This window comes from Atheta coriaria, unplaced genomic scaffold, assembly GCF_025399875.1.
Source record: "Atheta coriaria isolate IRGN ID8LTWV9N9 unplaced genomic scaffold, Caltech_Dcor_3.1 hic_scaffold_10_pilon, whole genome shotgun sequence".
Lineage (NCBI taxonomy): Eukaryota > Metazoa > Arthropoda > Insecta > Coleoptera > Staphylinidae > Dalotia > Dalotia coriaria.
This window is the reverse complement of record NW_027045452.1, coordinates 10,236,595-10,258,056: the sequence shown is the minus strand read 5'-3', so window position 1 is coordinate 10,258,056 and position 21,462 is coordinate 10,236,595. Positions and strand designations below refer to the sequence as shown.

General features: G+C 39.0%; 4 protein-coding genes and 1 long non-coding RNA gene across 6 annotated transcripts; 2 read left to right on the top strand and 3 right to left on the bottom strand.

Moving 5' to 3' along the window:
- The first annotated feature begins 125 nt into the window (after positions 1 to 125).
- LOC135801298 (nuclear exosome regulator NRDE2) lies at positions 126 to 2,759 on the top strand. Its single transcript, XM_065314729.1, has one exon. The coding sequence runs from the start codon at positions 331 to 333 to the stop codon at positions 2,545 to 2,547; it is 2,217 nt and encodes a 738-aa protein (XP_065170801.1). The 5' UTR covers positions 126 to 330; the 3' UTR covers positions 2,548 to 2,759.
- A 262-nt stretch (positions 2,760 to 3,021) lies between these two features.
- alka (glycine receptor subunit alpha alkaliphile) lies at positions 3,022 to 4,503 on the top strand. Its single transcript, XM_065314739.1, has 6 exons — positions 3,022 to 3,061; positions 3,111 to 3,210; positions 3,271 to 3,425; positions 3,512 to 3,667; positions 3,726 to 4,300; positions 4,358 to 4,503. Exons 2-6 carry the CDS (start codon positions 3,113 to 3,115, stop codon positions 4,496 to 4,498), a joined length of 1,125 nt encoding a protein of 374 aa, XP_065170811.1. The 5' UTR covers positions 3,022 to 3,061; positions 3,111 to 3,112; the 3' UTR covers positions 4,499 to 4,503.
- A 4,884-nt stretch (positions 4,504 to 9,387) lies between these two features.
- LOC135800515 (uncharacterized) lies at positions 9,388 to 13,426 on the bottom strand. Of its 2 annotated transcripts, none has more exons than XR_010550171.1 (3): positions 13,301 to 13,426; positions 11,364 to 11,432; positions 9,388 to 9,449 (listed from the first exon to the last, which is right to left on the bottom strand). It is a non-coding gene; the product is annotated as an uncharacterized lncRNA (long non-coding RNA). The 2 variants fall into 2 exon arrangements; XR_010550170.1 differs by having other exon boundaries at positions 11,378 to 11,432.
- A 186-nt stretch (positions 13,427 to 13,612) lies between these two features.
- Positions 13,613 to 15,819, bottom strand: LOC135801302 (uncharacterized). Its single transcript, XM_065314735.1, has 7 exons — positions 15,699 to 15,819; positions 15,436 to 15,643; positions 14,857 to 15,377; positions 14,658 to 14,803; positions 14,257 to 14,608; positions 14,033 to 14,198; positions 13,613 to 13,960 (listed from the first exon to the last, which is right to left on the bottom strand). Exons 1-7 carry the CDS (start codon positions 15,813 to 15,815, stop codon positions 13,824 to 13,826), a joined length of 1,647 nt encoding a protein of 548 aa, XP_065170807.1. The 5' UTR covers positions 15,816 to 15,819; the 3' UTR covers positions 13,613 to 13,823.
- Positions 15,699 to 21,423, bottom strand: LOC135801294 (sodium/potassium-transporting ATPase subunit alpha-like). Its single transcript, XM_065314725.1, is given in 8 exon segments — positions 15,699 to 15,825; positions 16,433 to 16,547; positions 16,604 to 16,718; positions 16,776 to 16,964; positions 17,024 to 17,305; positions 17,308 to 18,766; positions 18,823 to 19,233; positions 19,292 to 21,423. Coding segments are annotated over 7 exon segments (2,982 nt in total). The 5' UTR covers positions 19,706 to 21,423; the 3' UTR covers positions 15,699 to 15,825; positions 16,433 to 16,435.
- Between the last annotated feature and the right edge of the window lie 39 nt (positions 21,424 to 21,462).

Below are 21,462 nucleotides of genomic sequence, written 5' to 3'. Positions count from 1 at the left end.
GCGCGTGTTATATTTGAACATACAATCAACAAGTTGCGATAAGCGCAACATGCGTTGGTGGTATTTTAAATAAAGATAGGTGGAATAACAAATAAGTAGCTAGATAATAAATAAATATACTCGTTTTCATTTCCAAGGCCATTAAACATATGTAACCAGTAGAGCTGCAAGTTTGAAAACATAATATTGACAGGCCACCAGTGGTAGGTTTTGTAACTACACAGTTGGGGGTAGTGTGGTGTTCTGCACACATAACCTAAAATTCTTTAAAACAACGTAACGCGTTTAAAAACGTATTTTTATTTATAATAATTATGTAATTAACATAAAATGGCATTGTTTGCTGCTTATGCGGATGTGAAAGACGATTCTACAGCAACTAATTCATCTGACGTCGGTTGGCTAACGAACTCTAGTTTTAAAATAGATGTGACTCCATTTCAAACCAGTGAATTGCAAATTCATCCAAAACATTTTCAAGACACAGACGATAATTCACTATCAGAAACAGAAGACAATGAAGTGCGACACAATAAACAAAAAAGAAAACATAAGAAGTCAAAAAAATCCTCAAAGAAACAAAAATATACAGAGAAGTGTAAAGAATTTGATGGATATTCAATTGATAAAAAGTCTGCAAGTGAACTTAAATATGTTAATACAATTTCCAGACCCAGTGCACCTAAATATAAAATATATAAATACCTAGCCTTTCCAAGAGAGAGAAAAGTAAAGAAATTTAAAAGATACTATCAAGTAATAATTGATAAACATGTAAATGAAAGTGCCACTGAAGAAGAATTGACAGCAGAAGCTTTAAATTCAACACCTTCCAAAAATAGAAAGCAAGGATCAGACATGACAATCCTAGAGGAACAAGAAATATCCAGACAAACTGGCACATTCAACAGAAAACTTCAAATAGATGCTTATGACATAGATACATGGATAAAATACATCAATTTCCAAGACAACGTCTTCAACTTTGAGAAGTATTTCAAAAAAGGCTCAATTGCAAAAGGTCTAAGGGTAACAGCAGAGAGAAAATTGACCATTTTAGACAGAGCCCTGCAACATAATCCCGATTGTGAATTACTACTCAGAATGCGCGTGGATATCGCAGCCGGTGTATTCCCAGCCGACGAGTTACAAACACAACTTAAAAAACTAGTTGACAGAGATTCAGGTAACATTATCCTCTGGCAGGCTTACATTGAAGCATCACAATGCTCAATGTCCCACTGCACAGCCCCCACAGTAATAAATTTATACATTAAATGCTTACACACGCTGCACACAATCAGACGCACGGCTAAATTAAAACGCGTGGTGTTAGAGGAAAGTATCCTACGCATGTTGTATCAATGCGGGTTATTCCTCCGCCAAGCCGGCTTGTTTGAACAATTATGGACGTTGTTACGCATGTATCTTGAACTTAACTTAAGCGGAAGTTCAGATATACAATTCGGTACTGCTAGTACAACAAGAGAAGAAACATTACTAGTTGAGTTAGAAGATACTGTGTTAAAATCACAGCTGCCTATTCATGAATTATGGCCAAGGATTGAGAAACTCCGAGAAGCGTGTCATTACCTTCCTGTTTTCGCGCAGGAACAGGAATGTGCGGATCCACAACGATTGGTATTCACTGAAGATGTTTCCGAGTTGATACATCCCATAACTATGCCAGGGAATACTTTCCGGTTAACGGTAATGATTCTAACTCTATTAAAAATCCCGCTTTTGCCCTGCAGACATGTTACAATGAAAGAATTTGGTATAGATTATGTTCCATGGTCATTAGACTCAATCGAAACATTACTACCAATGTTCTACCCGTTATTCCCGCTGGAAATCAGCAACAAGTTGTTGTGCAACGCGCAAAAACTAGTCGTTGGTCCACAGTATTTAAAAACACTGCCAGGACAAGAAGAATATCTGCAGTTTATCTTAACTGTGATGACATCGTGTGGGAAATGCTTAGGTGGACGTGAAAAATTAGCGATTACTGTTTGGTGGTTTCGTTTCTTACGATTATTAACCATCCTGGAAAAACTAGACATGTTTAAAGTCACTGCGAGTTTTAAAAAGAAACTGCGTACTGATATGAAAAGTTGTCTGCGTGAGAATTCAACAAATATTGTTTTATTTAAAGAATACGCATTGGTAGAGACAGAAAACAACTTCGATTCAGGTATAAACGTGTTGAAAACCGCGCTGGATATGAATTCTGATAGTGATTTATTCCAAATGGCCGAAGAGAAACGTACAGCGATTGTTTCAACATTGCGTACATTTATTGAACTTTATTTGTTTAGGGGTAAACAAATTGATAAAGAGACCAAACAAGTTTGTTTTAAATATATCTGTGCGGTAGTTACCGGTAAGTTTACGATTGCGAATGCTCCACGGTTTATTACACAGAGTATAATTAATGAAACGAAGGAAAAATTCGCGGAAGTTAATGTGAATTTATTAAGAAATGATTTCAATGCTAGTTTGAATGGTGTGGATTACTTTTACCGGATTTCACTTCAGACTGGTTGATTTTAAACGCCTCCTTTTATTTCTTAATGATTTTGGTGAAGCACGGATATTTGTTGAGAATATTCTCAATAAATTTGAAGATAATCCAGCACAAGAAGAAGAAAAAGTGCGGAATCCAAAGTTGTGACGCCATCATTCCGAACAGAGCTACTTTATGAGTTTTTGGTTGCTATTTTATTCAAAACTTGTACAGATACACCAGGAGCAGGAATGTATCCTACTTTGGATAAATATATCCAACTTGGATTAACAAAATATCCGAATAATATGTTTTTGTTAGCTACATTAGCTGAAATGCAAACATTTCACTCTAATTATGGACAGCCTTGGTGGAAAATACAGAAGTTGTTGTTAAAGAGTGGACATGCACTATCAACACTCTTCTCTGTTTTAATTGCTAATCAACAAATCAACGACATTGAAAGTAATTGGGTTGATACGATCACAGGAAGAGTTATTTCGGTGGATAATCAGTACAAACCGAAAGCCATTCTACCTGAACACTATGCCAAAGGTAGGTCCGGTCTATTTCCGTGAATGGCTACATTTTATTCACATTGTAGAAATGCGCCCGCCCACGCACAAAGGACTGCCACTCGAGGTGGATTTTAGTATGACCGTCGTCGACATCAACTCGATCAATGTCGAAGATATGGATTTTAGGTAATTTTAGACTTTTAATTATTCAGTCATTTCTCTGTAATTATTCGCATTTCTCCATAGGATGGATATGTTTTTGCGTCAACAATGGACCGATTCGCGTCTGCATATCCCCGAAGAGATTTTCGAATATGGCGACGATCAAGTAACACTCCCAACGCAATTCTTCGAAAACCTTTGGCAACCCGACCTGTACTTCCTCAATTCTAAAGTTGTCGGTGAGTAATGAGCATTAAATCATGTTTGTAGCGACGCTATCGATTGTTTTGGTGTTAATGGCGTGTTTCTGCTTGTTCTCGTATAGAAATAGCGACGCTAACGCATAAATTCTCATCGGTCACGCTCTTCCGCAACAAAACCGTGCGCTACTCGGCGCGCATGCATGCGATCGTCGCGTGCCAAATGGAATTCCAACACTATCCCATGGACATACAAATATGCCCTTTGAGCATTGAAAGTTGTAAGTACCGTGACCTCAGCATGCCGGGAATATTTATTACAAGCGCATTCTTTTGCAGTTGCTTATGACAATACGAAAATGAGTCTCAAGTGGACGCAAGGGGTGGGTGTTAACGTCAGCCCGGAATTGAAACTACTGCAGTATCACATCGCACAACCGCTCGAGTTGGAAGAACGCGATGTGTTTACCAACGAAAAAAACGGCAATTTTTCGCGTTTGGTTGTCTACTTCCAGTTCGAGCGTCAGATCGGCCATCATTTGATTCAAACTTTTGCACCATCAACCCTGGTAGTTGTGGTTTCATGGTTTAGCTTTTGGTTGAGTTTAGATGCGGTGCCTGGTAGAGTTACGCTGTTGGTAACTTGTTTGCTCACCTTGGTGACGATGTTCACTGGGTTGCGGTCGGATATTCCGCCGGTTGCCTATGTGAAAGCGATCGATCTGTGGATGGCGGGTTGCATGGTGTTTGTTTTCAGCGCATTGAGTGAATTTGTCATTGTTAAGGTACTCGATGAGCGCTACAAAGCCGCGAAAAAAGCGCTGCTTGATGAATCGAGCGTGACACCATGGAACAAAAACGTGCAACAGTATAAAAAACCTAGGAAACCTTTATTGCCTTTGTACTGGAAAACCGTAAGTGTAATTTACTTCCATACCTAAAATTTAATTGTTATTACTCGTGTATTTTAGAAACGAGGTGAAGAAAAAGCGCTCTGGTGTGAAATCGACGAATTATCTCGCTATGTCTTCCCTGCTCTATTTCTAATATTCATGTTGTTTTATTGGCCGCTGCTCATTATTGGCAAATCAAATCCGATTATAACATTTTAGTTTAACAGATTTATTTATTTTTCTAATTCAGAAAATAATACATCCTTTCTGTCACTATCTAAATTACTCCCGATTGACATATTGAATATTGGTATTACTGCATGCTTCGGGAGTTTTCGGTTGTTGACAGGTGTTTCAGTTTTTAATGTTGGTAGTGCAAATCACATGCATATGCACATGCGCTGCAGTGACCTTGTGCACGGCGTGCTCATCACGGTCGACCCGCACGCGCCATTAGTTGAGTGTGTTCCGTTGGTGTGTACGCAGTTCTACGTTTCTCTGTTTACCTGTGTGCTGGAGTGCTGTCATTATCTTCCACCAGGCAAGAATTGCTATTTATTTTATTCGACACTTGCGTAAATAACGCTGGAATTTACTTAAAGTTAGTATAATAAATGTAATTGATTTAGTTTTCCATTCTAAGCGTCTGTCAGTAACCGATATAACGTCGCGTTCGTCGTGCATGTGTTTGCCTTTCAGGTGCATCATGGCCGCCGCCGGTATCTCAGCTCTGTTGCAAACAATACGGTCTTAAAACCTAATTAATACAGTAAATTCATATGAACGTTTGCATCTTTATTAAATTCAAATTATAATCTAAGCCTTTCTAACTTGTGCCGATATTGCCAGCTAGCATTGTGTTCAATCTTGACTATTGACGTTTATCGGTGTTTGTTTCCAACTAGTGTGTGTTCTTATCTCTGTTCGCCGTGTGGAATGCACCGTGCACACAATATTTCTGACAACAAACATCGTGTTTTGATGCACGAATTGATAACATTCTTTTTATTTCCTTTTGCATTTTGTATAACATGTTTTAACTTTTTATTATTCATTTATTATATAGTAATTGAAGAAATGCCAGTGAGGGCTAAGTGACGTTTCATGAGTTACAAATGCACAGGTGAGAGTCTGTGGTGATTATAATAAATTTTTTTCCATTTCCCCATGGGCATAATTCAGTTTCGCGTCATTGTAATTGTCATTCCGGTTTGAATTACTATAAATTTAATACGAGTACATTGCCCGCCTGGGAGATGCTTACTTTTACCGATCTTCTGATACATTCAACGACAAATTTTTCATATTAAATAATATTAATACAACGATCTTTACCGTTTACACCGAAAATGCCCCTGATATGCGAATTTATTGGACATTTTCTTTCGGTTTGCTCCGCCGGCTGATGTGAGATGCTAGGCCGGTTGGTGCATGAAAATAAAAACTGATAAAAATTTATTTGACCTGCACCCTACAACTTGCACACGAGAATTGTTTGACTTCTACTTGTTTATCGGTGTTGTTAGTATTTCTATTCACAGATTGCGCTTTAATACTTCTAAATATCATTGAATTACTTTGATTTTGTTCTTACTCGCAGTTTTACTTTGATCGGGGAATTTCCTTCAGTACAGTTCAACCATTTCCAAATTTCGAGCTTAGAAGTCGGGATTCATGCAAACAATTTGGTTTTAATGCAAATCCATTCCCGATATGTTTCCTACTTGGTATCAATACTTGTTCTACGATTTTCAATCTCAGGATTTGCATTCCTGGTAAGTCTCATCATATTTTTGTATATACTGTAAATAAGTACAGTATGTATGTATGTTTGATACTCTTGATTGCCGCATTGGGTATATTTTTGTATATTTTCGTTATGCGAACTCTGCGGCCTACTAATATCAGCGCGACGTCAAAAATCCAGAATTAAATCTATGCTGGGTGGTATTTGTTAGCGAAGTGACTCTCGATTCAGGCACCTACGAGGTTAGCGGTAAAGTGACTCGTGCTCAGGCAATCGTAGGAACCCGCGAAAAATTGAATAAAAGGGTGATTTTAGTCACCCTTTCTCGTGAAATAATTGTATTTTTTCCGGTTTGCGCGCGATTTTGGCGGCTCACTAACTTCAACGTGGCGTCTAGAGATGCGGAATTAAATTCTCCGTCGGGTTGTATTTGTTTGTTGCAGGAATTCGGCCGTGGCAACCCGCTTAGTACTTGCATGTGCGGCGATTTTTGTCACCCTTTCTCGCGAAATGTTTGTATTTTTCGTGTTTGCGCGCGATCTATTCGGCTCACTATCGTCAGCGCGCTGTCTAGAGATGCGGAATTAAATTCTTCGTCGTATTATGTATTTGTTTATCGTAGGATTTCGACCCGCAACCCGGCGAAAATTTGCATAAAGAAGTGATTTGTCAAATTTTCTGGTGAAATGTTTGTATTTTTTCGTGTTTGCGTCATGATCTATTCGCCTACTATCGTCAAAGTGCGTGGTGTCTAGAGATGCGAATTAAAATTCGTCGGGTTGTATTTGTTTGTTGCAGTAAATTCGGCCGGCAACCCGCGAAATTTGCATAAAAGGTGATTTTTGTCACCCTTTTCTCGTGAAATGTTTGTATTTTTTCGTGTTTGCGGCGCGAATTGGCCTGGCTCACTTCATCGTCAGCGCGGTGTCTAGAGATGCGTAAATTCAAATTCTCCGTCGGGTTGTATTTAGTTTGCCGCGAATTCGGCCGGCAAACCCGCGAAAATTTGCATAAAAGCGTGATTTTGCCACCCTTTCTCGTGAAATGTTTGTATTTTTCGTGTTTGCGCGCGATCTATCTGGCTCACTTAATGTCAGCGCGCGGTGTCTAGGAGATGCGGAATTAAATTCTCTGTCGGGTTGTATTTGTTTTAAGCGGTAACGGCCGGCAACCCGCGAAAATTTGCATAAAAGGGTGATTTTTAATACCCTTTCTCGTGAAATGTTTGTATTTTTCGTGTTTCCAGGCAAGGATCTAGGCGGGCTCACTATCGTCAGCGCGCGGTGTTCAGAGATGCGGAATTAAATTCTCCGTCGGTGGTATTTGTTTGTTAAAAGCAATTCAACCTGCAACCTGCGAAATGTGCATAAAAGGGTGATTTTTGTCACCCTTCGTGAAATGTTTGCGCTTTTCGTGTTTGCGCGGCGATTCAGGCGGCCTACCATCGTCAGCGCGGTGTCTAGAGATGCGGAAATTCAAATTCTCCGTCGGGTTGCATTTGTTGTTGCAGGGAATTGGCCGGCACCCGCTTAGTAGTTCTGTATAAAGGGCAAGGATTTTTGGTCACCTTTCTCGTGAAATGTTTGTATTTTTCGTGTTTGTAAGGCGATCAGGCGCACTACCAACGTCAGCGCGCGGTGTCTAGAGATGCGGGAATTAAATTCCTGTCGGTTGTATTTGTTTTTTGTTGCAGGAATCAGCCGGCAACCCGCGAAAATTTGCATGTAAAAGGGTGATTTTTGTCACCCTTCTCGTGAAATGTTTTGTGTTTTTCGTGTTTGCGCGCGACCCATTCGGTCACCACATCGTCAGCGCGCGGCGTCTAGAGATGCGGAATTAAATTCTCCGTCGGGTTGTATTTGTTTGTTGTGCGTATGGAATCTCGACCTGTACGAAGTACTAATTTTGCTTTGTCGATTTTGCACCTGACTCTAACATCGTTGGAAGGACCATTCTTGCATCAGATTGTTAGTAATAAATTTCACATTCCAAATACCAATCCTTTGTAATTATTGGCTACTTCAAATTGTCTCCCCAACATTTATGCTTGTGTGTTTTCTTTAATAAAGAATATTTTAAGCTATCTAGCTATACTATTTCTGTTATTTCTACCCGATCACATATTTAACGATTTCTTAAACCATTTATTTTAAAAAAAGTGCATGCTAGTGCCATCTGTTGTCGATTAGAAACGACAAATAACCGAAAGTGTTGAGTTTCGGTCCGTCGCCACCAGTGAGCACCTTACTAGCTACCAAGGAAAACTTTATCAGCCTCCTCAACTTTCTATGATCCCATTACTCCATCTTTTATTTTCTCGACTCTGAGAGGCAAAATGACACCAAAATTTGGACTCGAAACAGTCGAAACTCAGGATTTGGTATTCGGATCGCAGCAGCGGGTGAGTGGAGGTATGTAAATAAAGAGGCGGTAAAATACCGTGGAAAAATTTAATGTTAACTTTTTAATTTTCATCATAAAAAGAGAAATCTTTGCCTTTTTATAACAAAATCTTTTCTTCAATTTTTCAAGGATCAATATTATGTGTGTTCTTCTAGCCCTCTTTAGTTGTCGAGATTCTTCAGAATTTGAAAAACCGGAATTTTGCAGAATAAAGATTTTTAAATATCTACTTTTTTCCGCTATTAATATTTACCGCTCCTTATCTATATTACCTCCTCACCCTTCTGTGATCCGAATACCAAATCCTGAGTTTCGACTGTTTCCTGAGTCCAATTTAGGCCATTTTTGCCTCCTGTGTGAGTCGACAAAATAAAGATGGAATATTAGATCGCAGAAAGTTGAGGTGGAGGCTAAATCTCCAGCAATCTTGAATAGCGGGCGTAGTTTAGTTACTCGTGGATAGATGACACTAGTGATAACCGTTTTTAAACAAATATTGATACAATATAAAATTGATTTTGAACTACTTCTCATATCTAGCAGTGGCATCGCATTAAAGTTTAAGGGATTTATGGATTAATTAAAGGAGTAACGATGCCGTGCTTGCGTCCCCTGTTTGAAATAAATAAATAATAAATATTTGGCGTTAAAATATAAAACATCAATTTTATTGAAACATGTAGAATCACAAACTCAATTTCTCAATATATACACCATTTTTAAATAAAAACATGCATGAAAACAGGATAATAATATGCAATTATATAATGCTATTTTAAATCTTAACAAAATACATAAAATGATCAATATAAGTCTCAAAAATGTTGTAAATTTCATTCAACTGCATTTAACCATCATCAACACCGGCAATCCAATCTTCAATCTTGATTCTATTAATCAGAATGAATACCAGAATAGTAAAATATAAATATTATAAATTGCAAAAAATATAACATACGTTCTGCATATTTCAGTCCAGCTGTCGTCTTAGTCCACCTTAGCGGGTTGCTGGTCGAATTCCTGCAACAAACAAATACAACCCGACGAAGAATTTAATTCCGCATCTCTAGACACCGCGCTGACGATAGTGAGCCGAATAGATCGCGCGCAAAACACGAAAAATACAAACATTTTCACGAGAAAGGGTGACAAAATCACCCTTTATGCAATTTTCGCGGGTTGCCGGCCGAATTCCCGCAACAAACAAATACAACCCAACAGAGAATTTAATTCCGCATCTCTAGACACCGCGCTGACGATATTGGTCACGAATAGAGGCGCAAACACGAAAAAAATACAACATTTCACGAGAAAGGGTGACAAAACACCCCTCTTTATGCAATTTTTCGCGGGTTGCCGGCCGAATTCTGCAACAAACAAATACAACCCTGACGGAGAATTTAATTCCGCATCCTAGACAATCTCGCGCTGACGATAGTGAGCCGAATAGATCGCGCGCAAACAATGAAAAAAATACAAATATTTTCACGAGAAAGGCAGACAAAAACCCTTTGGCGCAATTTCGCGGGTTGCCGGCCGAATTCTGCAAACAAACAAATACAACCCGACGGAGAATTTAATTCCGCATCTCAGACACAATCGCGCTTAATGATAGTGAGCCGAATAGATCGCGCGCAAAACACGAAAAATACAACATTTCACTTACAGCGTGACAAAATCACCCTTTATGCAATTTTCGCGGGTTGCCGGCCGACCCTGCAAATAAACAAATACAAACCGACTGGAGAATTTAATCGGCATCTCTAGACACCGCGCTGACGATAGTGAGCCGAATGATCGCGCGCAAACAAAATACAAATATTTTCAACAGAAAGGGGTGACAAAAATCACCCTTTATGCAATTTTCGCGGGTTGCCGGCCGAATTCCCAAACAAACAAATACCATCCGACGGAGAATTTAATTCCGCATCCTAGACGCCGCGCTGACGATAGTGAGCCGAATAGATCGCGCGCAAAACACGAAAATACAAACATTTCACGAGAAAGGCGACACCACCCCTTTATTCAATTTTCAAGGGTTCCTACGGTGCCCCTGAACACAATACCTTTACCGCTAGCCCCGTAAGGCAAGCCCTGAATCGAATCACTTCTACCGCTAACAAATACCACCCGGCATAGATTTAATTCTGCATTTTGACGCCGCGCTGATATTAGTAGGCCGTGCAGAGTTCGCATAACGAAAAATATACAAAATATACCGACAACTGTATATCAAACATACATACATACTGTACATATTCTAAGAATACAAAAATATGATGAGACTTACCAGGAGTGAAAATCCTGAGATTGAAAAATCGTAGAACAAGTATTGATGCCAAGTGGTGTTACATCAGGGAATGGATTTGCATTAAAACCAGAATTGTTTGCATGAATCGACACTAAAGCCTCGAAATTTGGAAAATGGTTGAACTAAAACAGCTAAATTCCCTGATCAAGTAAAACTGCGGTAAGAACAAATCAAAGTAATCTAAACAAATATTTAGAAATATTAAAATTATAATCTTAAATCATCAGGAAATACTAACAACACCGATAAACAAAGTAGAAGCTTCAAACACCTCAAAAAGTGCTGTAGGGTACGGAATAAATTTTTATCAGTTTTATTTTTCATGCACCAACCGGCCTAGCATATATCCTCACATCAGCCGGCGGAGCAAAACCGAAAGAAAATGTCAATAAATTCGCATATCAGGGGCATTTCAGTGTAAACATTAAAGATCGTTGTATTAATATTATTTAATATGAAAAATTTGTCGTTGAATGTATCAGAAGATCGGTAAAAGTAAGCATTTCCCAGGCGGGCAATGTACTCTGCATTAAATTTATAGTAATTCAAACCGAAATGACAATTACAATGACGCGAAACTGAATTATGCCCATGAATGAAGTATTAACGAATTATAATCTCACCCATGAACTCTCACCCTGTGCATTGTAACTCATGAACGTCACTTAATCTCACTGGCATTTCTTCAATTACTATAATAAATGAATAATAAAAGCAAACATGTTATACAAACGCAAAATAAAAGAATGTGTTATCAATTGCATCAAAACACGATGTTTGTTAATGAAATGTGTGCACGGTACCCACACGGCGAACGAGATAAAGAACACACCTTAGTTGGAAACAAAACACCGATAAGCGCCAATAGTCACAGATTGAACACAATGCTAGCTGGCAATATCGGCACAAGTTAGAAAAGGCTTAGATTATAATTTGAATTTAATAAAAGATGCAAACGTCTTCATATGAATTTACCGTATTAATTAGGTTTTAAGACCGTATTGTTTTGCAACAGAGCTGAGATACCGGCGGCGGCCAAGTGATGCACCCTGAAAGGCGAACACATTCACGACGAACGCGACGTTATATCGGATACCGACAGACGCTTAGCACGGAAAACTAAATCAATTACATTTATCATTCTGACTTTAAATGAAATCCAATGTTATAACAGCAAGTGCAGAATAAAGTAAATAGCAATTTACCTAATTGGAAGATGGCCGGACGGCACTTCCTAAACAGGTAAACAACATAGCCGCGATACACCTTACGCGCAACACAAATAACAATACTAAAGTTAAAATTAAAGTCAAGTTAAATTAAATAGCCAATTGATGATCGAATATAATACGAATCTGGAAAGTAGAAGTCCGGATAAACAATACGAGTCAAAAAATACGTCTGATCAACGCCAGCGACTGGCACAAAACTACGTAAGCTGCATAAGCAAACGACGAGGCAGTTTATGATAAGAAAATAAGAGTGCGGCAAAGCCGCGCGTCGAACACACGCGACCTATGCGCGAATTGTATCGGCTGCTTTACCTGGGATCAAACCAACCAAGATGCAACAACATGCGGCGGAGGTGCTGGCAACGGCGACACACGGCAATGCGATAAGAAAGTGTATATTATGTTCAAACAAACACAATTTTGTGTCGAAGGTTCACGCTTGCTGATAAATATAGAAATAAACAATACAAGTTTATTTTTACAATTTTAGTCCATGGTACAAGCATCTACGGTATAAATGATACAGTAGTTTCGAAGTTTAGATTTAGTAAAAGTAATACAAAATTAAAAATCGATTTTTCCTAATTCTGATTTCTTATGCTGATAGATTGCCAGATTTCAGCCAGATTTTTTACATTAAATATTTAAGTGATATTTTCTAATTTAAACATGCACGTTTCGTTTACCAGGTAACACATTGGATTCGTAATCATCTGCTGGGATAATAAAATGTATTAGAATTAATATAAAATTGTTAGTTAGATTCATGAAAGAATTGAAGAATATTTACTTAGATTTACGATGCTATAACAAACAACAGCAACGGTGTGTTTTGACTTACGAAATAAAGATTCGATACCTGCAGGTAAACAACTTATCTTCTTTAAAGGAATCGCGTGATCCACACGGACACGGTGTGCACTCACTACCACCAACAAGCAATATTTAATGCAAAACCGTACATCGTAGCGGCATCTAACCATTGAAAATATTGCAGGTCTAATTCCTACAACAAATAAATACCACCCGACGGAGAATTTAATTCCGCATCCCTAGACGCCGCGCTGACGATAGTGAGCCGCCTAGATCGCTAGATTTACTGTATTAATTAGGTTTGAAAACCGTATTGTTTGCAACAGAGCTGAGATACCGGCGGCGGCCATGATGCGCCTGAAAGGCGAACACATTCACGGCGAACGCGACGTTATATCGGATACCGACAGACGCTTAGCACGGAAAACTAAATCAATTACATTTATTATTCTGACTTTAAATGAAATCCAATGTTATTTACGCAAGTGCCGAATAAAATAAATAGCAATTCTTACCAATTGGAAGATGGCCGACGGCACTCCAGCACACAGGTAAACAGAGAAACGTAGAACTGCGTCCACACCAACGGAACACACTCAACTAATGGCGCGTGCGGGTCGACCGTGATGAGCACGCCGTGCACAAGGTCACTGCAGCGCATGCGTATATGCACGGACGGCACTACCAACATTAAAATTGAAACACCTGGTCAATGAACTGAAACTCCCGAAGCATGCAGTAATACCAATATTCAATATGTCAATCGGGAGTAATTTAGATAGTGACAGAAAGGATGTATTATTTTCTGAATTAGAAAAATAAATAAATCTGTTAAACTAAAATGTTATAATCGGATTTGATTTGCCACCAAGAGGAAACACCGAAGGAATAACACCTTCAAACCGTTATTCTTTATTTACAAATTTGTACTATTTGCACTGCAAACACATAAATGTACCAACAATAAAAAACTTTAGAAAACAAAAACACGCATAAAATATATGAAAAAACAGAAAAGACTCCTCTCAGTGAAGAAAATTAAAGTTTTGACCTGGAAGCGGTCGCAATGGCTCGCTGCTTTAATACTCGTCGTAAAATCTTACCAGAGGGATTTTTCGGAATCTCCTCCAGGAATATAACTCCACCACGCAGTCTCTTTTGACGCGAGACTTTACCTACAAAAATACACATCAGAATTAATTCAAAATACATAACTCCAGAAAACATGTAGACATTTAGACATTTACCTGCAACATAATCTTGTAGTTCCTTTTCCGTGACTTTGGCGCCATCCTTTCGGACAACAAACGCCAGCGGCAGTTCCCCAGCGTCCGGATCAGGCAAACCAATAACACCCACATCAGAAACTTGCGGATGTTGCAGTAAGAGTGCCTCTAGTTCGGCTGGAGCAACCTAATCAATTTAAAAACACGTCTTAACATACTTATTACAGATAACAATAACTTTATACCTGAAAAGCCTTGTACTTAATCAGCTCCTTAATCCTATCGACGATAAAGAAATAGAAATCTTTATCAAAATACGCTATATCACCAGTGTGCAACCAGCCGTCCTTATCAATCGTATTCGCTGTAGACGTAGGATCATTCACATAACCCTTCATGATAAGCGGGCCTTGGAAGCACAACTCACCCTCCTGGTTCGGCCCGAGGGCATTACCAGCCTCGTCAACAACCTTGCACATATTTCCCGGCACAATTTTCCCCACAGAACCAACTCTGCACTCGCTGAGGCTACTTACAAGCACGCCCAGTGTTGTTTCAGTCATGCCATACGACTGAGAAACATGTCTCAACTTAAATCTAAAAGTAAAACATTAAAAACATAATCTTTCAATCAAATCCAACATACTTTTCACGTAATTCAACTTCCATTTCCTTGCCCATGGGCGCAGCACCCGAGCGAATGTCTCTCAAACTAGAAAAATCATAATTTTTCGCTAGAGGATGTTTAGTGAGCACTAGAAGCACCGGCGGTGGCACAATCAACGTCGTCACCTAATAAAATCCACATTAAAACATAAAAATCATAATCATTGCGCAATATCTACCTTGAATTTTTCTATAGCTTCCAAAAATAACTTAGCCTTGAACTTCTTAATCACAATAATCAAATTCCCACCGAGGCAGTTCATGTACATCGTCATGAAACCCATCGAATGGAAAAACGGCGTCAGACCAAAGGTGACGATGCCCTGCGCGGACATATTCTCCTCAAACTCGTACAATTCTTGCACGCGCGTGCGTGCAATCTCCATAAACGCTGTCATATTGCGATGCGTCGCCATGACACCCTTCGGCATACCCGTTGTACCTGATGAACACAAAATGGTGGCCACATGTTCCTTCGCATCCAAATCCACAGGCTCAAAATCATCAATACAAGTATCTTTAGTGACGCCTCGAATAATATCTTCATACATTGGCAGATTATTGCTGGGCTTCTTGCCGAAAAGAATAAGATGTTCCATAAATGCGTGCTGTTGCTTCAGTTTAATCATTAGTTTAAGAGTGGACGAGGAACAAAACGCGACCTTTGGTTTGGATAAGTTCACAACATGATTTAATTCACCTAAAAACAATAAATTGGATAATATTTGAATAGAAATGAATATTTTTATATAGATTACCACTAGTGTAGTCTGGATTGAGCGGAGCAAAGATGGCGCCGATATAAAAACATGCCAGAGGGACCATGACATACTCAATACGATTTTCACTGTTGACTGTGACAGCATCACCCTTCTTCACGCCCAATTCGACTAGTTTCTTCGCCAATTTAATGGATTTGTTCAAGGCCTCAATGGCAGTCAATGTTTCACCTGATTCTGCATCAATCTAAACAATAAAAACAAGTTTAAAACTGATTTATCAACAAATTTATGTGATTTACCTGTATAACTTTATCTCCATGCATCTCAAGGAGTAGCTTCTGCACATGTCCAAGACTCTCCTCAATTCCAAACTCGATCTCATCCCCCACAACAACATTGTCTTTTGTTAAATGCATGTTTGAACTGCTACAAAACCAATTTGTAATGAACAATTGAACAACGATTTGTTCAAGTTGAGAGTAATGATTAATAACTGTTATCTCGAATGAAATAAACGCTGTGTAACGGTGTAACTTAGGAATAATCTACAGACTACAACTGAATTATTCCCAACGTTATCACTGTAGTCGTGTATTGTGATACCACGCATAATTTGTGAATATACATTAGTTTTCTATGAAAAACGAATAGGTTATGAATATAGCTTAAAAACTTACCTAGTAGACTTAAGATTTGACTTATTAAAAGTAACACAACTAACGGTAGACGAATATTGATGAAATTAGACGTGTTGGAGGTCGTATCCGATTGTTACTGAGCCACTCGAGTGTCTGAGTGGTCGAGTACGTACGGAGAGGACCTTTGATTCGCGTTTTTTAATTACTACATTGCGCGCATCATAATCACATCGTATGTCACATTTGCGCACTTGCAAACCACAATCAACTAAGAGTATGTAGTACAATTGACAGTGGACTAGCACCGGTCGCACGCATCGCACGTGTGAATAACTAACGCATGCGCAATAAATACATTACATAAGCCACAAAACATCGTCAAATGAGTTGCCTACCTGTTAATAGTAAGTTTCTCGTTGAAAATATCCAGTTGGATTATTCCGAATGCAAAACTTACGTAACTCATCAAAGAGAACAATTAATGCTGAGAATGGAAGCGGATAGAGCCACCTATAATAAATTATTAATAATATTATTAATCAAAATGTATAAAAATTAATAAATACCATCTAAATTTCACAGGATAAAACTTCAAATAGCTCATGTACGGTGTATACGCCAAGAAAACAGTGATAACTGTCTCAATAACAATGGACATGTTCAATATCCAATTACCCATACCTTTAAAACCAATATAAATAATAAGATATAAATAATAATTAGTAAAAACTAATCTACCTTGAACAATAATTGAATTATACCGTGTTTTACACGCTATAATATCACCCCATTGACAGATCACCACCGCAATTAAATAAGCTGTTGAACAAGTGTATTCCAACTTTTTCCTTTCCAAATACGTCCATTGTTGACCATAAGAATCCTCCAAATCGTTAATGTAATACGCGTCCCATTCACGCCGTAGTCCTAAATATTTTTATCATTGAATAATTCTAATTTTAAACAATATTTTATACTATACACACCAACAAGACGGTCCGGTTTAAACCCAAACTCATTCATAATACAAAAATAAACAAACAGCCCGGCAAACGCTTCAATTACACCAATATGTCCATAGGCAAGAAAATACAACCGAAATGTAACCAGATTATCCTTGTTTGGATTCCTTGGAGGTCGTAGCATGATATTACTCTCTGCGCGTTCATATGCCATGCTAATCGCCGGCATCATATCAGTCAAGATGTCAATTGATAACACAGCTAACACAGTCAATGGTAGTGGTATGTTCATAACAATAAACAATAAAACGGAAGGAGTTCAGGGATATTCGACGCTAGAGTATACACAATACTCTTTTTTAAATTATCAAAGATCTTCCTGCCTTCTTCTATACCTGTGATAATCGATGCAAAGTTGTCATCCAACAGGACCATATCAGCTGATTGTTGCGACACTTCCGAACCGGAAATACCCATTGCAACACCGATATCAGCCTTTTTTAATGCCGGCGCATCATTTACACCGTCACCAGTGACAGCTACAATTTTCCCCAGACGTTGTAAACCTTCGACGATTTGCAGTTTCTGTGTTGGTGATGTCCTGGCAAAAACAATTTCTTTATAACTGTATAAAATCTCGTCGAGTTCATCCGGTGACATTTCCTTTAAAGTTGTTCCGGTTACCACAATATGCGAGGGTTGGATAGCGATGAGTTTACGCGTATCTTCGTCGATTTCCACAGAGATTATACCTACTTGTTTAGCAATGGCTTCCGCTGTTACCGGATGATCACCAGTCACCATTATTACTTTTATCCCGGCTGTGCGACATTTCTCAACTGCGTCGTGTACTGTAGGCCGTGGTGGATCAACAAGTGAGATGAATCCGACAAAACGTAGCCCGGTAAGTGGAAAATTTGGTTGTGGATCAACTGTGAATGGAAATTCAACTGGATATTCATCATTGTTGAGAATAAGATCAGCAAATCCAAGGACGCGTTCACCTCGTGCTGCTAGTTCCATGCACGCTTGGTTGCAGATATCAATTTGTTCAGAGGTTATTTCTATTGTACTACCATTCCAATAAATATCAGTGCATTTTTCTAGAATACGTTCTGGTGCACCTTTCATTACGAGCAAAACCTGTTCGCCAAAGTAATGCGCACTTACTTGATACTTTGTGACTGAACTGAAGGGTATTTCGATGAGTTTATGATGTCCGAGGCGATAATGTGTAGGCGAGCCGTGCGCCCGCGTGAGTTCCACAAATCTCAAAATGGCCGCCTCGCTCGCATCGCCATTTACCTCACGTTGTAATATAGGCTTCCGGTGATCTCTTCGAAACTCCGCTCGATTGCACAGCGTTGCGATGCGCATCAATGACATGAACCCTTCATCTTCTTTACGATTGTATCGGCGTGCATCATACTGATCAGAACTGGTATCCGCAATTATAGATTTATTATTATACCATAAATGACAGACTGTCATTTTGTTTTGTGTAAGAGTACCGGTTTTATCCGAACAAATCACCGAAGTACTCCCGAGAGTTTCAACAGCTTCCAGATTTTTAACCAAACAATTCTTGGCGGCCATCTTTTTCGCTGTCACTGTTAGTGAAACAGTTACTGTTGCTAATAAACCTTCCGGAACATTAGCGACAATAATACCAATAATAAACAAAACCGAATCTATCCAATTGTAGCCCATCCATACTGAAGCTATACCAAAAACAACCCCGACAATACAAGCCCACACAGCAATTACCTTCAGAAATAATATAAAAACATTTACAAAAATAAATAAAAGAAAATTACATTTACCTTCATAAATCGATGTAATTCTCTCGCAATTGGCGTTGCCGATGGCTGCAACCGCGCAGTCAAACCAGCAATCCTCCCCATAACTGTCAAATCGCCTGTCATAACCACAATCCCAGTGGCAGTGCCCTCTACCGCGTTGGTTGAAAAGAAAGCAATATTACGCGTCTCCAGATAATTATCACTCGTACATTTAGTCGTTCGCAACAACGCTTCGTTTTCACCGGTTATCGAAGAATTATCCACTTTGAATCCTTGCGATTTCACAATGCGCACATCCGCTGGGATTCTATCACCGAATTTAATCTCTACCAGATCACCTATGACTAATTCAGAGACATTTACACGTACACTGTGGCCATCACGAATGGCGTTGGCTATTTGTGGAATCATATTTGCAAAAGAATCCATTATCTATTTAAAATTTTACCCATAACTTAAAAATTAGTAAGTTTTTTCGGGTTAAACTCACCTTGGAACTTTTACGTTGTTGAACATACATAAAAATACCAGTTAATAGAATAATTGTTATCAGGACAAACGCTAATATTAAATTATCCATGTCAATTTTGTTTTTGTTGATGTATTCGATGAAGACTGCAATGAAACATAGAACGGTACCGATCCACAGGAGTAAAGAGAATCCCTGTGTTATCAGCTTGATGAATTTTATACATTCGGGGTCTTGTCGTGATGGTGTAAGGGCATTGGGACCATTCTGAATTAGGCGGTCAGCGGCTAGTTTCTTCGAAATACCGCGTTCCGGATTGGTATCAAACCGGCGACACAAATCCTCCAGCGGAATCGTGTGACAATCAGTGACGACTTCTTTTTTAAACTGTTCCACACGCGCGGTGCTCTCACGATATGTTTTTTTGGGTGCCATTTTTAAAATACAATAAAATACAAAACTGACAGAAAATATGTCAGTATATAAATAAATATTAATAATTGTTTTATAACTAAGTGGAAAATACCGGTATTTTGATTTTTTAAATACCTAAAACCGGTATTAGACTACGAGTAAAAATCCCAAAGTAATCTAACATCTGGGCGATGTGGATGTTGATGTAGATGTCATTTTGGGCGCCATTTTTAAAATACAATACTGACAGAAAATATGTCAGTATTTAAATAAATAATAACAATTGTTTTATAACTAAGTGGAAAATACCGGTATTTTAATTAAAAAAATACCTAAAACCGGTATTAGACTAAAAATCCCAAAGTAATCTAACATCTGGGCGATGTGAATGTGGATGTTGATGTAGATGGCTTTTTGGGATCATTGGGTTCCGTGGAATACCTTCGCTGGGGGCAATTTTTTTGTGCTACCACGCCGCGCCGGACAAAACACACGCCATCCCACTTCCACCAACTCTCCACTCTCTCAACTTCTCACTTCTTCTTTTTTTTTCATGCCACCTTTGTATGGGGTCCGTTTTTAATGGGGGCCCAGCCGCAGTCGACCAAACCACTCGTCACGCCCTCCACTCGAATCTCTCACAATACTCCTCGCAGGGCTTCCAATGGGCCGCATACATAACATGTGTGTTTTCGTTTTTTTCGTTCATAATTTGTGGCTGAGAAAAAATACTCGCCCGCCGACTGGTGATTCACGTCTTTACTCTTCACTCATTCAGTGAGTGCGGCTCTTCAGTACCAGTCGAACGAACAAATCAGTTAGTTATTTACAATTGGATAGTCAACATAGTCACACGTGGTGAGTACGCATGCGCCATTTGATTACAATGCAATTACAGCGCAAAGTTTGCGGTGTAATCGAGAAACGCTGAACTCTAAGGTCACACATTCGACTTATTACTGCTTTTTCTAACTCGCCATGTTATCGAAAGTCACCAAAGACAAGAAAGTACTTAAATTATCACACACTCACGTAAATTGTAAATTACATTTTACATTTCTCTAATTAAATTAATTATTTTGGTGGATTTTGTAACTTACTTTGAATAAATTACACATACACAATTTATTTTATTTTTAGCAGCGTGTAACCAAAACATCACTGCGATTGCCAGTGACTATCTCAATTTTTTGCTGATAAAGGTGTGATTCTAGCAACATTGATATCGCCAGCATTTAAATTGAACGCAGTTTTCCTTCATAATAAAAATAAATAAAATTCCACTCGACAAAGAACGTTAAACATATTTATCAAAGCGCGAATGCGAATTTACGTCAGCATCCACTACAAACAACAAATTATTTATAGTTACATTTACTTACAATTGGATCGGCATCCAATTCAGCCTTCGTTGCGTTACCACCCGCGGTCGTTTTAATTTTATATCGCTTCCACGCTTACCGCGGCAAACAGACCACCGCGACCTTCGGACTCAGGGGGTCCCATTATATATTTTTCTACCTGTGTGGTAGAAAGAAGCCTATTGTAGCCACACGTATGACTTCGGAGTCTTCTTCGGAATACATTTACGCGGTGATAAGAGCGCGTGTTTTGCATCGAAACCGGTTTCGGGGTCGCGCGCCGCTCTTATCGCCGGTTATCGTCGGCGGCGGCGACCCCCGTGCTCTAAAAATCATTCGCCGCGCCAGTAATAACCAGTTTGCGCCGCCAACTCGGAGCCCCCCTCGAACCGGACACCATGTTGTTCTGTCCAAGGG

Bases quoted from the DNA above. Each gene is read 5' to 3' on its own strand.
- LOC135801298 (XM_065314729.1), top strand. From the start codon at position 331: ATGGCATTGTTTGCTGCTTATGCGGATGTGAAAGACGATTCTACAGCA.
- alka (XM_065314739.1), top strand. From the start codon at position 3,113: ATGCGCCCGCCCACGCACAAAGGACTGCCACTCGAGGTGGATTTTAGT. The intron at 3,668-3,725 runs GTAAGTACCGTG...ATTCTTTTGCAG, and splicing joins CCCTTTGAGCATTGAAAGTT to TTGCTTATGACAATACGAAA. The intron at 4,301-4,357 runs GTAAGTGTAATT...CGTGTATTTTAG, and splicing joins TGCCTTTGTACTGGAAAACC to AAACGAGGTGAAGAAAAAGC.
- LOC135801302 (XM_065314735.1), bottom strand. From the start codon at position 15,815: ATGCATTTAACAAAAGACAATGTTGTTGTGGGGGATGAGATCGAGTTT. The intron at 14,609-14,657 runs GTATGTTGGATT...TTTTACTTTTAG, and splicing joins GAAGTTGAATTACGTGAAAA to ATTTAAGTTGAGACATGTTT. The intron at 13,961-14,032 runs GTAAATGTCTAA...GTATTTTTGTAG, and splicing joins ACTACAAGATTATGTTGCAG to GTAAAGTCTCGCGTCAAAAG.